The following is a 15,740-nucleotide window of genomic DNA, read 5'->3' as shown; positions in this document are numbered from 1 at the left end:
CTCTCCATTTTTAGGAATTTTGTTGTGTTTTTGCTTTTTTTATTATTTTATTTTTTTTAGATTATATTTATCTTTTACAATTTTATTATTATGGTTTTAATTTTGGTTATTTTAGTACATTGTTAAACTAAAAGAAAATGAGAAACGATGACTTGCCTACTACAAAAAAACAAATAATTCATATTGAATTTTTTTTCTATTTTATTTCAAGGAAATGTTTATCACATTTCAAGTCATGACACTTTTTTATGGTTTTAGTTTACCATTATAACCCTGATGTATATTGATGTTGTAAAATTAATTGTCTTTATCTGCGTTATGCACACGTGATGTCACTGCGCCATCATGAAAGCTTGTCACTTAAATGCAGTTTTAAAAAAACTAGCGATTTTAAACCCTCGGAGCACAAGAGGCAGCAAAATTTTGATATGTGTGAGCACTGCCTGAGAGACGGTCTGAGTGCACTCACTTGAAACCCAAACGTACATAAAGCTGCCTCTCAGACAGCACACAAGTACTGAACGGAGTTCTTTCTGGCAGCTTATTGGGCTTGAACGGTCAAATACACACACTTACGTTTCAAAATGCCCATCTTTGAGAGTATCCTCATAAATACAGTCATTTATGTCTTAAGAGAACCTAAACAGTTGAGAAAAAAATGCATGTATATCACTATATTAGAGTCGTTCATTCAGTCTTAAAGTGACAGCAGCCTAATAAACCTGCCGTGTGTCATTAATGAGTAATCTCACACTGCTTTCAACTGAATAACTTTAGTAACTTTAATAGGAATAAATCTTTATTTAATTTACACAAGTGAAGATAACATACATTTTAAGTAGTTATTTCTACTACATGAACTTTTTTCACATAGGTCTATTTTTTTAAAGCCTTTGTTCTGGTGCGGTTTTTTGGTCCTGTAACATGTAATTAGTTTCTTTGTTCTTATTGTATCATTAATTGTTTATTTGCATTCAGTAAGCTTAAGTAAGCTTTTTGTTGTTGTTAGGCTAGTATTCGATTCTTGTGATACTGAAATAGATTATGTTAATTATGAAAAAAAAAAAAAAAAAAGTGTACAAAAATGAAATCAGTGTCTGAATATTCCTGGGTATGAAGTTTCTCACAAGCATCACTTCCCATCGGGTTGTTAAAAGGAGACAGGGCAGTTTAAAGAAATTAAAAAGCCTGTTACCGTTATAACCAGCGGCATTGGTTTTCCAGTCAGGAGCACTGAGATGACCAGCACGAGATGTCTTCACTATTATGTGCTGTACATCTCGCCACGTCAGGAAAGGACTGCAACAGAGAGTCAAACATAAGATGAATGGACATCTGCATCTACGTGACCAATTGCGTGACTAAATAATATCTCCAAACTGGATTCAGTATCTTCAAATCCAATTATTAGAATCCAAACAATCACACTGGCCACAGTTTCAGCTGTACTTCCCAAAGTCTTATTGCCTAGAGATGTGTGTTTGAAGCGTTCACTCCCATAATTCACCATGCACAGTGAGCTCAAACATCAAACCAAAAGAAAGCTGGATGCCATGTGTCCCCGACTATCCCCCTTAAATATCTAAACAATCTAACTCTGTTTGGTTCACTGCATTGTGCTGGGAATATACAGTCACATGGAAGCCATATGTCAAGATACTCCTCAATTTCCTGTGTGAAATCAGACACAGTTCAAACTTACAGAAAACACGCCACTTGCCTCACGCTGTTAAGAAACCCAGCATTTGCTGATGTGTTTACCTGTTTTAGCTTATCCTTATTGTGTGCACAAAATAGACACTTAATGCATTTAAACCATGTGGGAAAGATCATATTTATGATTTGAAAGACACCACAATGTCATATTGATGAGAGGGAAAATCAGGGTTATCTTATCAGAGGAAACATGGTGGATGCAATAAATGTGGCATCTTTTTTTATTGTTTAATTTTATATATAAATTGTATACTTTTTATTTCCAAAAATAGCTAAATAGCATGTACAAAATATGATAGTATTGCACAATTATAACATAATATATGGCGATCCATTTTACAGGACCTTTATAAATATAATAAAAACCAAATAGTGAGAAAAAAAGGCACTCAATGCACATTTTTATTCATTATTTTGTAAAAGTATTTAAAAACATGGAAGCTGGAAAAAAGGTATCTGCAATCTTGCTCCAGCCAAAGTGGCTTGAATGCACCTTAAGTCATAATTATGACTTGCCAATTCACAAATATACATTTCCCAAAGGCACACAGTCAAAACATATCAGAAGCGTTAATTAAAAGTCACTGTTTCAGTCACTGATTTTGTGTAACCTGCATGAGTTTATTTCTTGTGTTGAACACAAAAGCTATTTTGAAAATGTTGGTAACTGAACAGCTGACGGTGGCCAGTGATTCCATAATACTACAGAAGTCAACGGCTAAGGTCAACTGTTTGGTTAACCTCATTCTTCAAAAGATCTTCTTTTGTGTTCAAAAGTAAGAAACTCATACAGGTTTAATAGAGGAATTTTTGGATGAACGATTCAGAGGGTCATCGAGAGTGAAAAGCATAACACCTTCATGGTTACTGGCTAAATTAGTAATGCTAATTCCACTGAAGTGGCCTGGAACAGACACTTCCACTACACAAGTGTTAGAGAAATGAGAGTACACAGTAGTTTGCTTCCACTTACTTTGCTTCCAGAGCAAGAGCAATGATCCCTGCTGCCATCGGCGCTGACGCGGATGTTCCAGTGTGACTGTCTGTACAGCGCTGCCTTAGATCAGTCGTGATCTAACAAGAGAGACAGAGAAATTCAGGTTATTCTTTCACATTGGGTTTCCATGTGTTAATCGGTAAACAGACTGAATGTGTATTGACACTACAAGTGAGCAACCTGACGTGAAGTAACAATACTTGACCACTCCTGTTATAATACACAACACAGTCTCCACTGAGAGTATGTGATAGGCAGCTTCGTTTATTTGAACAAGTGTGTTCTTGTTTTCTTGCATTGCTTTTTTTATTTTGTTATTGGAGTTTAGACTTCGTTAACTATTTATTTTTCATTTGCTTTTTTGAAAATTACTATTTATGATTTTAGTATGGTTTAGATTTATATACATTTTCATCCCGTCTCATACAGGGCCACGAATTGTTCCATCTGCTGCTTAAATCACTCACACTAAACTTAACTCAAAAAGAAACCTTGCCAAAGTTTAATTTTTATTCGTTAAATGCAAACTGCAGTACTTACGGCCAATGAAATGTGCTATAAATGTGCCATTGTGCTATACTTAGCTGTAAATTACCACCACTTTGGCACATTTGTGATTCAGCATGGACTGGATGCACTCAGATACTGTGTCAGCATCAGTTTGAAGTTTCATGCAATAAAATCTTTGAAATATATTCAAGAGTTTAGTTTAAGGCCATTTGGATCATCTAAATGAGACTAATTTCAGCTGTGAGACATCTGCATGATGGATTTCAGATTTACTCTGCTCTAAACGTCACATCCACAAAAAACAAAGTGTGGCTGTTTGGTTTCAACAGCCCTTCATGTCTAATTGAATAGATAGGTTTTATTTTTTTTATAGAAAAAACATATTGGAGTCAGTTTGTTACTTTATTTTATTAGTGTTCTTTTATTTTATTAAACTGGATTTAAATTGTTACACCTTTTTATATTTTATGTGGTGTCATGATTTACTTTTGATATAAGCTTTATTATTGTATATTCGTTTTGCATTTTATTTATTTTATACCCTTTAAATATCTTACAGAAAGAACAATAACAGCAACAGCAACAGCAGTATGGTGTAACATTTATTAGAAACACATGTATTGCATGGCTTTGGAAACTTCTCTCTGATGTTTCTCTGCTTTTTGCATAACTCCGGGTCATCAGCACCAAGCTTCGTTGCAATTTCTTTCTAGGAATTAAATGCTTTCTCTAAATCTTTAAAGTTTCTCCGTGAGCGTTCGTACAGGTGTGGATATATTTGTGCAGCTCGGCTATTCGACACTCCAGTGTATTCAGGAGAATGAGGAATGAACCACAGCGTTTAGACTGTGGCTGTCATAAACTGTAAAATGCGATAGCTTTGGCTAAACTGTGATTCAAATTAAATGCTATAGGCTATTTTTTCAAAAGGGTGGGGCTGCTCAATATATATCCCACCCTGACTTCAGTTTCAGTTCCTGTTTCAGCTCAAATTCTGTCAACGCATTCAATAACGCTATATTATGCATGCCAGGCCAGTAGTTGGCGATATCACTTTTAAAGAAACACCATGTGCATGCGCTCATACCTATTTACTGAACACATAAAATGCATGCACGTGATGTCACCACTTTGACAACTGCACATTTTTGTAGTTTCCACAAACACTTGCATGTTGAAAGTGGTTTTAAAAGTTTGCATTTTCAATCCCCCAAAACACTATCAATACTTTTAATGCTAGTATGTGTCTTTGTAGCAGTTGCCTTTAAATGACAATAACCCTGGATGGGTTGATAATAACCCTGTGTAAATATAAGTAATCTAGAAAATGGACAAAGTTGCGAAAACTTGGAGAAAACTGAGATTCAGTGAACTATAACTTCAGCTGTATTACCAGAAAACAGCAGGAGACCACAACAAAGAGAAGTGCTAATGTCTGTAACACTGGGCTTCAGAATCTAAACATATATTGCAAAAGGAGTTTGAAAGCCAGTGTGGAATTTCACACGTCACTCTGAGACGAGCTGAGAGACAGGGAAGCTCTGACGCTCGGTAACTCTCAGAGGAGTGTGTGTGTGTGTGTGGGCTGTAAACCGCAGCGGTTAACACCAGGACGCTCTCATGACACTGTGACCAAAAGCAGATCAAACACACGTGTGTGGCCAAAGAAATACATGAAAATGCATTAGACGCATTTAAACGGCAATGAATTGAAAAAACATGGCGAGACGCTTCTCTACTTTTGAAGATATTGTGCAGTTTACTGGTGCTAAACTTCCAAAAGGTTTCCATAAATATTGGAACGAGTAAATGTTTCTTTCAGATCATTTTAAGCACAGATTAATATCAAGTTTTCATCCATTTTGAAACAACAAAAGTCATTTTTATTTACTCATCAAAACGTCATTCCAAACCCATATGAATAAAAACGTGAAATCTGTCATGTTTTATGCACCTTGTTGGAGTTGTTCCAAACCTTTAGGAGTTTCTTTCTTCTGTTGAACACGAAGAAGTATTTTAAATAATATTTGTAATCAAACAGTTGACGGTAGCCATTGACTTCCATAGTATGGGAAAAAAAATACAATGGAAGTCAATGGCTACTATCAACTGTTTGATCTTCTTTTAATTCAGTGGAAGAAAGAAACTCATACATGTTTGGTACAACATGTGTGTGAGTAAATCATGAAAGACTTCTCATTTCTGGCTGAGCTATGCCTTTAAACTAGAAACGTGGTGGCCTTAAAGCCAATTCAGCAGCAGGCCTATTTAATGAAAAGCAAGTTATCTCTGTGCTGAAGATCTAGATTAGGTCTCTTCTTACGATTTTGCGGTCGTAGTTCTCTCCGCTGCTGTAGGTGGTGCTGAGGGTGGAGGCGCACTCTTCCAGATACCAGGGCTTGCGGCCGCTCTCTGCCGTGCTGCTGATGGATATCGTGTAGATGCTGTTGGTGTAGCCATCACATGAACAGTGATCGCGACTCCGACCGCCATTTCCTGACGCCCAAACAAAGATTGAACCCCGTCCTTTCCTGCCCTGTGAAGAAAAAAAAAAGTTTTACATGAACATGTATTGTTTACGGTGAAATGTGCTTGTTAAAAATAACTATTATAACTAAAAATAACTATTCACAGAACAGTTTTAGTAATCGAGTCATTTTTATATTTCTATTTAGCGTATATTTATATTTTCTTCAGTTTTAGTAAGTTTAGTACATAAAACGACAAATGTTGCTTTGGCAAATAAAATACATTTAAATGGTTTAAGTTTAGATTAAATTCCTTTTTTTAAATGTAATAGTTTTAAAAGCAATAACAACATGGCTGGTTCAGATTAACTACATTAATTCAATTTAATAAAAAAAATTCAAAAAGTAAATTGTTTCCAGACAATGATTTTGATTGATTCAAGCATTTGAATGATTTTCAATGCTTTATTACTGTAAAAAATAATCTAATGGATGCATTATGGTAATGAGCATTTGTCTCAATTCCAAACAAACAAACAAATAAATAAATAGAAACTGTTGTAACTGATTGACAGCCCTTGAAAGACTTCAAAGCAGGAACTAACATCAGCAGGACCACATAATTTCCAAGCATTAATATCCCCCAGCCTTTTCCGATGAGAGGAGACCAGTATCACCTGATGTCTATGAGTCTCACATACCTCAAACATGCCTAAACCACTCCGAACACACCTTTGGCACAGGATACATGCCAATTACTGACTGAGACTCATGACTCAGGGAAGATAAACTAAAATCACGTTTAAAGTTCACTGGCGTAGCAGGTGGTGAGTGTGAGAAGGAAAGGAAAACACCCTCGGTGGGCCAGACTGCTGGAGAGACCAGACCTGAACATTACACTTATGATTTATGAACGCCACATCATATGGAAAAATGGAAAAGCATAACACACTTTTCATATAAACTTGAAAAATCCTTCTATACATGCTGAGATGGCTCTTACCAGTCGGATGCCGTTTTCAAAGGCCTGTCTGGCGAGGGAAGCAGGCCCATCCACAGTTTTGCCATCATCATCTGGACCCCAACTGGCACTGTAAATGTCTATGTGTTGAGGGTGCAGACTCAGTGATTTGGCCTCTACCATGTCTGTCACATCTCCGTCCAACATGCGGACACCTACCGGACAAGCCCAAAGAAAACACTGTAGATCAGCGTGCCAATGACATCCAACAGACATGAAAACTAACTCATTTCCAAAATGAATCAGTCAGAGGAATGTTGACTAAATGTCTAGTCAACTGATCTACAAACCCGATTCCACTGTACAAATTGTGAATAAAAACAGAATTCAAATTTCAATGTTTTATTCAGAACACAACATAAATGACATATCAAATGTTTAAACTGAGAAAATGTATCATTCTAAGGGAAAAATATATTGATTTTAAATTTCATGGCATCAACACTTCTCAAAAAAGTTGGGACAAGGCCATGTTTACCACTGTGTGGCATCCCCTCTTCTTTTTATAACAGTCTGCAAATGTCTGGGAACTGAGGAGACAAGTTGCTCAAGTTTAGGAATAGGAATGTTGTCCCATTCTTGTCTAATACAGGCTTCTAGTTGCTCAGCTGTCTTAGGTCTTCTTAGGTCATCTTCCTCTTTATGATGCGCCAAATGTTTTCTAAGGGTGAAAGATCTAGACGGCAAGCTGGCCATTTCAGTACCTGGATCCTTCTTCTACGCAGCCATGATGTTGTAATTGATGCAGTTTGTGGTCTGGCATTGTCATGTTGGAAAATGCAAGGTCTTCCCTGAAAGAGACGACGTCTGGATGAGAGCATATGTTGTTCTAGAACTTGGAAATAACTTTCAGCATTGATGGTGCCTTTCCAGATGTGTAATCTGCCCATGCCACACGCACTCATGCAACCCCAAACCATCAGAGATGCAGGCTTCTGAACTGAGCGCTGATAACAACTTGGGTTGTCCCTGTCCTCTTTAGTCTGGATGACATGGCATCCCAGTTTTCCAAATAGAAATAGAAACAGTTTTCCACTTTGCCACAGTCCATTTTAAATGAGCCTTGCCCCAGAGAAAACACCTGCGCTTCTGGATCATGTTTAGATATGGCTTCTTTTTTGACCTACAGAGTTTTAGCCGCCAACGGCGAATGGCACGGTGGATTGTGTTCACCAACAATGTTTTCTGGAAGTATTCCTGAGCCAATGTTGTGATTTCCATTACAGTAGCATTTCTGTATGTGATGCAGTGCAGTCTAAGGGCCTGAAGATCACGGGCATCCAGTATGGTTTTCCGGCCTTGAAACTTACTTTCTGATATTGCTTCACTATTTTTCGCCGCAGCATTGGGAAAATTGGTGATCCTCTGCCCATCTTGACTTCTGAGAGACACTGCCACTCAGAGTTTTTTCTTCTGCACAATCTGACTTTGCTGCAGTCTGGAATTGAACTACTGGTTTCGTCTGGTCAGAGGAGAACTGGCCCCCCAACTGAGCCTGGTTTCTTCCAAGGTTTTTTTCTCCATTCTGTCACCGATGGAGTTTCGGTTCCTTGCCGCTGTCGCCTCTGGCTTGCTTAGTTGGGGACACTTCATCTACAGCGATATCGTTGACTTGATTGCAAATAAATGCACAGACACTATTTAACTGAACAGAGATGACATAACTGAATCCAATGATGAACTGCCTTTAACTATCATTTTTGCATTATTGACACTGTTTTCCTAATGAATGTTGTTCAGTTGCTTTGACGCAATGTATTTTGTTTAAAGCGCTATATAAATAAAGGTGACATTGACATTGAGAGGCTCTTTTAATACCCAATCATGTTGCCAATTGACCTAATAAGTTGCAAATTGGTCCTCCAGCTGTTCCTTATATGTACATTTAACTTTTCCGGCCTCTTATTGCTACCTGTCCCAACTTTTTTGGAATGTGTAGCTCCCATGAAATCCAAAATGAGCCAATATTTGGCATGACATCCAAAATGTCTCACTTTCAACATTTGATATGTTATCTATATTCTACTGTGAATAAAATATAAGTTTATGAGATTTGTAAATTATTCCATTCCTTTTTTACTCACAATTTGTACAGTGTCCCAACTTTTTTGGAGTTGGGTTTGTATCTTAAGGAAGCCTGAATAATTCAGCTTGGATGTATTACAGTGTGTGTGTATATATATATATATATATATATATATATATATATATATACACCGTACAGACCAAAAGTTTGGACACACCTTTTCATTCAAAGAGTTTTCTTTATTTTCATGACTATGAAAATTGTAGATTCACACTGAAGGCATCAAAACTATGAGTTAACACATGTGAAATTATATACATAACAAAAAAGTGTGAAACAACTGAAAATATGTCATATTGTAGGTTCTTCAAAGTAGCCACCTTTTGCTTTGATTACTGCTTTGCACACTCTTGGCATTCTCTTGATGAGCTTCAAGAGGTAGTCACCTGAAATGGTTTTCACTTCACAGGTGTGCCCTGTCAGGTTTAATAAGTGTGATTTCTTGCCTTAAAAATGGGGTTAGGACCATCAGTTGTGTTGTGCAGAAGTCAGGTGGATACACAGCTGATAGTCCTACTGAATAGACTGTTAGAATTTGTATTATGGCAAGAAAAAAGCAGCTAAGTACAGGAAAACGAGTGGCCATCATTACTTTAAGAAATGAAGGTCAGTCAGTCCGAAAAATTGGGAAAACTTTGAAAGTGTCCCCAAGTGCAGTCACAAAAACCATCAAGCACTACAAAGAAACTGGCTCACATGCAGACCGCCCCAGGAAAGGAAGACCAAGAGTCACCTCTGCTGCGGAGGATAAGTTCATCCGAGTCACCAGCCTCAGAAATCGCAGGTTAACAGCAGCTCAGATTAGAGACCTGGTCAATGGCACACGGAGTTCTAGCAGCAGACACATCTCTAGAACAACTGTTAAGAGGAGACTGTGTGAATCAGGCCTTCATGGTAGAATATCTGCTAGGAAACCACTGCTAAAGAAAGGCAACAAGCAGAAGAGACTTGTTTGGGCTAAAGAACACAAGGAATGGACATTAGACCAGTGGAAATCTGTGCTTTGGTCTGATGAGTCCAAATTTGAGATCTTTGGTTCCAACCACCATGTCTTTGTGCGATGCAGAAAATGTGAACGGATGGACTCTACATGCCTGGTTCCCACCGTGAAGCATGGAGGAGGAGGTGTGATGGTGTGGGGGTGCTGTGCTGGTGACACTGTTGGGGATTTATTCAAAATTGAAGGCATACTGAACCAGCACGGCTACCACAGCATCTTGCAGCGGCATGCTATTCCATCCAGTTTGCGTTTAGTTGGACCATCATTTATTTTTCAACAGGACAATGACCCCAAACAAACCTCCAGGCTGTGTAAGGGCTATTTGACCAAGAAGGAGAATGATAGGGGTGCTGCGCCAGATGACCTGGCCTCCAGAGTCACCGGACCTGAACCCAATCGAGATGGTTTAGGGGTGAGCTGGACCGCAGACAGAAGGCAAAATGGCCAACAAGTGCTAAGCATCTCTCAGGGAACTCCTTCAAGACTGTTGGAAAACCATTTCAGGTGACTACCTCTTGAAGCTCATCAAGAGACTGCCAAGAGTGTGCAAAGCAGTAATCAAAGCAAAAGGTGGCTACTTTGAAGAACCTAGAATATGACATTTTCAGTTGTTTCACACTTTTTTGTTATGTATATAATTCCACATGTGTTAATTCATAGTTTTGATGCCTTCAGTGTGAATCTACAATTTTCATAGTCATGAAAAAAAACTCTTTGAATGAGAAGGTGTGTCCAAACATTTGGTCTGTACCGTTTTTAAAAATAAACCAGTCTTAAGTCACTGGGGTATGTTTTTAGCAATAGCCAAAAAAAACTGTATGGGTCAAAATTATCGATTTTTCTTTTATGCCAAAAATCATTAGGATTTGTAAAGATCATGTTCCATGAAGATATTTTGTAAATTTCCTACTGTTAATATATCAAAATTTAATTTTTTATTAGTAATGTGCATTGCTAAGAATTCATTTGGACAAATTCAAAGACGATTTTCTCAGTATATAGATTTTTTTTGCACCCTCAGATTCCAGATTTTAAAATAGTTCCAAATAGGCCAGATATTGTCCTATCCTAACAAACCATGCATCAATGGAAAGCTTATTTATTCAACTCTCAGATGTTTAAATTTCAATTTCAAAAAATTGACACTTAAGACTGGTTATGTGGTCCAAGGTCACTATTTATTTATTTATTTTATTTTTATATATATATATATATATATATATATATATATATATATATATACACACACACACACAACATTTTTAGTCTCTAAAATGTACATAGGTGACTATCTTTACTATTGTGGGGTACTGGGCGCATACAGGTGTATGCATCCGAGTACGAGCAAAAGGCAGAATTCCCAGGTACAGCAGTAGGTCCAAATCAGACAGTGACCATCAGCCACACTCACCCCCAATCTTGGCGTTGTAAGCGATGCCCACCGTGCAGTGAGAGTTGTTGGCGGACGCCGCTACTTCACCAGCACACCTCGTGCCATGCCTGAACACAACACATCAGACGTTAGTGTTAGTAATGACACACGCACTGCTGCTGACCTACTACACACAGAAGGAACGCAGAAGTGGACAGGAAACAGAGAGAGACTGAAACAGCTGGGCTGAAACTAAACATGTGCTTCCACGGCCAGCAGAGCTTAAACACAGCGGCTAAATATTTAAGATATTGAAGGAAAACATTTGAGCGGTTCCTCCGCCTCAGACGCAACGTGCATACATTCCTGACCCAAACTAAAGCCACATAAATCTAATACAAGTCATCCCCAAACAACGCACCCTAACGACACAGACAGACAGATGGAGACAGATTTGGCGCTGGAACCTCCAGCAGTGAACAGCTGCATAGAACAACTCACACTACCATGGTAACCACCATCTCCAATCTGAGCCATTGAAAAAAGAAAGAGAAACAAAGATTGTAAAGATCCATAGCAGCACTATAGCAGATCTAGGATGAGACCAGGGTTCGGTCGCCATCGCAACCATAAACATTTACAAGGTCAAAAGGCCAGAGGAACCCCAGGTGGTCCGAGGACTCGATCCCGATCCGGTGACTCCAGACTGAAACTATTCCAATGGTTATCCAACACTAAAACATGTCAGAGAAAATACATCCAAAAAGAATGACCACTTCACACGTCTACATTACTGTTCAAAGGTTTTTTTTTTTTAAAGAAGTAATTGTTTTCTATTTCAATATGGTTTCAAATGTTATTTACTCCTGTGATCAATTCTGAATTTTTAGTGTTCAGTATCACATGATCCTTCAGAAATAACTCTAATATGCAGATTTATTGCTCAAGAAACCTTTCTTCTATTATCAGTGTTGAAAACAGATTAATACTTCTGTAAAAACGTGAAACATTCTTTGATATAAAAAAAAAAAGTTCAAGGCTTTGCTGTCACTTTCGATAAATGTATTGCATGTTGAATAAAGAAATTAATTATTACCCCATACTTTTAAATGGGACTGTTTAAATTCAGGGGGAAAAAACAATGATGTCAACATTTTTGTTGAGATATATATATATATATATATATGGTAGCTTTCTAGTAAGCCTTAGCTTGTTCAGGTGTGTTTGATTAGGGTCAGAGTGAAACTTTGCAGGACTGAGGCTCTCCAGGACTAACGTTGGCCTCCCCTGATTTAGGCCTAAAAGCATAAAGTGGTTGGTCACTCTACATGTCATTCAGACTTTTCCTGTCTAACTGACTATCAGTCCAAACCCTGCTATGTGAGGCTAAGCCACATCTGCTAGCAGAATACAGGTCAATGTGAAAACCAGAAACACAAACCACACCGGAACAGAACCTTTCCGCATTTCCAGAACCGCACAAGACACTGAAATGTTTCCTTCGTTCCCTAAACAAACCTGATAATCATGTTATATGTGACATACAGATCTGTCCACAGCCACACACACTCAGGATGAGGGAAACCCCACTTGTGCTGCACATTTGACAAACAGCTTGAAGGTCAGACTGGGTCAGTAACTGCATTTCCAGTCTGAGAGACCAGTGCAAAGCCCATGTTCATCTGTGAGATATATGAACTCCCAATATTTACAATACAGCCGCTCGGTCACTCAGAACGACCCCCGGCGGTGAAGCTCACGGTCAAAACCCACCGCAGGGAAATAAAGACTCACATTACACAAACTATCAGTAGAAGGAACCAACACAAAACATTCCAGCACATAAAAGATGGACAGCTTGTGCAGGATAGTGGCCAAAAGACGGGAGACTTTACTGAATCACTGAACAACCCCCGCCCCCCCAAAAAACTATTAGCACCCTTGTAAATATGAGCAAAGGCGGCTGTGAAAATAAATCTGCATTGTTGATCCTTTTGATCTTTCATTCAAATAAATTCACAAAATTCAAACCAGTTCTTGAAGTAAATCAAGACACATTTGCCACAATTATTAGCACCCTTACAAATTATTATGGAGTAAAATATCTCCCATTCATATTTACATTTTTTGCATAATGGCCATAACTAAATTTTGTTAATTGCAAATAATCTTGACTTGCATTATAAGCAGACTAAGGAAATAAAATGCTACAAAAATGTAGTATATGCCCAATTTAAAGGAGTTCTCTATATTTCCTTTACAGGGTGAGAACTTTTGAACCTTCTTCACTGGAAGCTCACAGAGACAGGAGCAGGACAGGAGGGGTATGGTTTTCTATAGAGCGGGTCTATACATGCAGACCTGAACCTCCCTCTCCGTCTCCAACACACACTTCCTCCTGAAAACAGTGACAGCGTCAAACACTCCCCTTTTCCTTGGGCCGCGGAAATACTTCTAAAGGGGCTCCTGAAAGTGTCAATTAAGAGGGGGAATAGTGGTCACGACAGCAAAACACTCAAGTGTACGTGCACTCACATACAGAGACCTCCAGATGGGGGCTTGAGCAGCATTTAGAGTAGGGATGCACGATCATGATTTTTTTATAAGCAAACTGGCCGATTCCGATACCGATTTCTGAATATTTTTTTTTTATCTTTAAGCAACAAACAAGAAAGAAGGAAAGTGTGCGTAAACAAGATGTTTATTTGGTATTTAATAGGCCAACCTGACTTTTGGCTATTAACTAACAATAACTGCAACCATCTGAAATTAACAGCAGTAACTGCACAGTAAGTAGCCTACATTCAATACAAACATAGATGGTACAGACATCAGCATTTATCTTTTGTTTTTGAATTGGGTTGAAACTACAGAGAACTGGCCTTAAATTAAAAGATTAACTGTAACCATGTGAAATTAAAGGCAACAACTGCATAGTTCTACAATCCAATCAACACACATTCAATAAGATGTTTCTTAATCAGCATTCAGTATTTTAGTTTTTACATTTGCTTTTAAATTAAAAAAAGGTCTTTACCAGTGAGACTAAATAAAAGTATGCTATATAAATAATTGATTCCAAAATGTTAAAATAAAATAATGTTGGTGCGAATAAAACAAAGATGTAAAGTGTTTCATTCATCCAATTAAAAAAAATATATATTAATTAGGGTGATGATTCACACCTATGTTTTTTTACTTGAGCCAATGAAAAATAAATAACTATTGACTCAAGTTAAAAAATATAAATGTGAATCATTACCCTAAAATTTTTCAATTGGATAAATGATTCGCTTCCTGGATTAGCTGTTCACTTCCTGCTATCTGTGCCTGAGACGTATAGCTCTGCACTTCCAGTGCTGATCGGCTGCCCGTGTCCCGCGCACAGATTTTGAAATACTTCCACACAAATTGCATAGCGAATGATTACAATGTAGTCTGTGCATGAGGGTGTACTTCCGGAAAAATCAGGCCAGAAAAAGACCAAAAACCGGCCGATTGCCGATCGAGTATTTTAAGCATAAACCGGCCGGTTCCGATTTATGGCCGGTCAACTGTTGCATCCCTAATTTAGAGGCATCTGAATCAGGCAAGACAAGAATCACTACTACTATTGCTCATTCTTAGGGAAAAGTATTAAGCTTTGGCACATAGCTCACCCCACATTTTGTGAGCTTTGGGCATGAATCATACCAAAAAAAAAATGAGGAACTTGAGAAGAGGTGTGCAAAGGGGACAAAAAAATATTCTTTAAATTATGGTAATGAGAACTGGTACAGGTAGATGGAAATGAGCCTTTTTGTCCTGAAAATGGTCCTAAAAATGTTTTATTTACACAAAAACAGGGGTAACATTGTTAAATAAAAACTAAAGTGATCAAAAAAGCTGAAATTAAAGTAAACATTTAAAATAAAGAAAAATGCCTCTACTTAAACTAACAGGACATAACTAAAACTGAACCAAGAAAAAATGAATCCGTAATAGCAATATATTAAAAATACAAATCAAAAAGCTCAAGAATATAAATATTAGATGAAAAAAAATCTCTCACTGGAAATAACTAAAACTAAAATAAATTAAATCTTAATATTAATATATAAAGAAAATAATAAAATAAATTAAATCTTAATATTAATATATAAAGAAAATAATAATAATAAAAAAAGACAAAATAATTAAAAATGAAAACTGAAAAAATGAAAGCCAATTAAAAAAAAAAAAACATTACTAGAAAACAAAATAGTATATAAATATAACTAAAAAAATCACTGCGCCAAAACTTAATTTCTTTGTCTTGATTTGAGGACCGAATGTGACCATTTGGGGGAAAGTTAACTTTAAAATATAGCACACTAGAATAAAGATTATTATCAGTAATTTTATGGTGTTTTTTTTTTTTTTCATCCGTTCATATTTTGAAAGCTATCTGCTACAGTAGACAGCTTTGTGAACATTCTTGAAAATGTATCCTTTTGTGTTCCACGAGATAAAGAAAAAAATGAACATCTGGAATGGCATGAGAGTGCGTAAATGATTGCAAAACTCCATGAAGGGAGCAGATGAGGTTCGG

The 15,740-nt window shown here is 37.3% G+C and overlaps 1 protein-coding gene across 2 annotated transcripts in view; it reads right to left on the bottom strand.

Moving 5' to 3' along the window:
• Positions 1-15,740, bottom strand: part of LOC132115443 (proprotein convertase subtilisin/kexin type 5-like) — a 48,143-nt gene that overhangs the window by 25,180 nt on the left and 7,223 nt on the right. For both annotated transcript variants that reach the window (XM_059523925.1, XM_059523927.1), the window contains exons 6-10: positions 11,210-11,298; positions 6,695-6,867; positions 5,547-5,759; positions 2,690-2,790; positions 1,196-1,299 (exon numbers count right to left, since the gene is read on the bottom strand). In XM_059523925.1, coding sequence (XP_059379908.1) covers positions 1,196-1,299; positions 2,690-2,790; positions 5,547-5,759; positions 6,695-6,867; positions 11,210-11,298 — 680 coding nt within the window. The remainder of the gene's footprint in view (positions 1-1,195; positions 1,300-2,689; positions 2,791-5,546; positions 5,760-6,694; positions 6,868-11,209; positions 11,299-15,740) is intronic.

This window comes from Carassius carassius, chromosome 34, assembly GCF_963082965.1.
Source record: "Carassius carassius chromosome 34, fCarCar2.1, whole genome shotgun sequence".
In the NCBI taxonomy this organism is placed as follows: Eukaryota; Metazoa; Chordata; class Actinopteri; order Cypriniformes; family Cyprinidae; genus Carassius; species Carassius carassius.
Note: the sequence above shows the minus strand (reverse complement) of the source record. Positions and strands in the feature narration are given on the sequence as shown.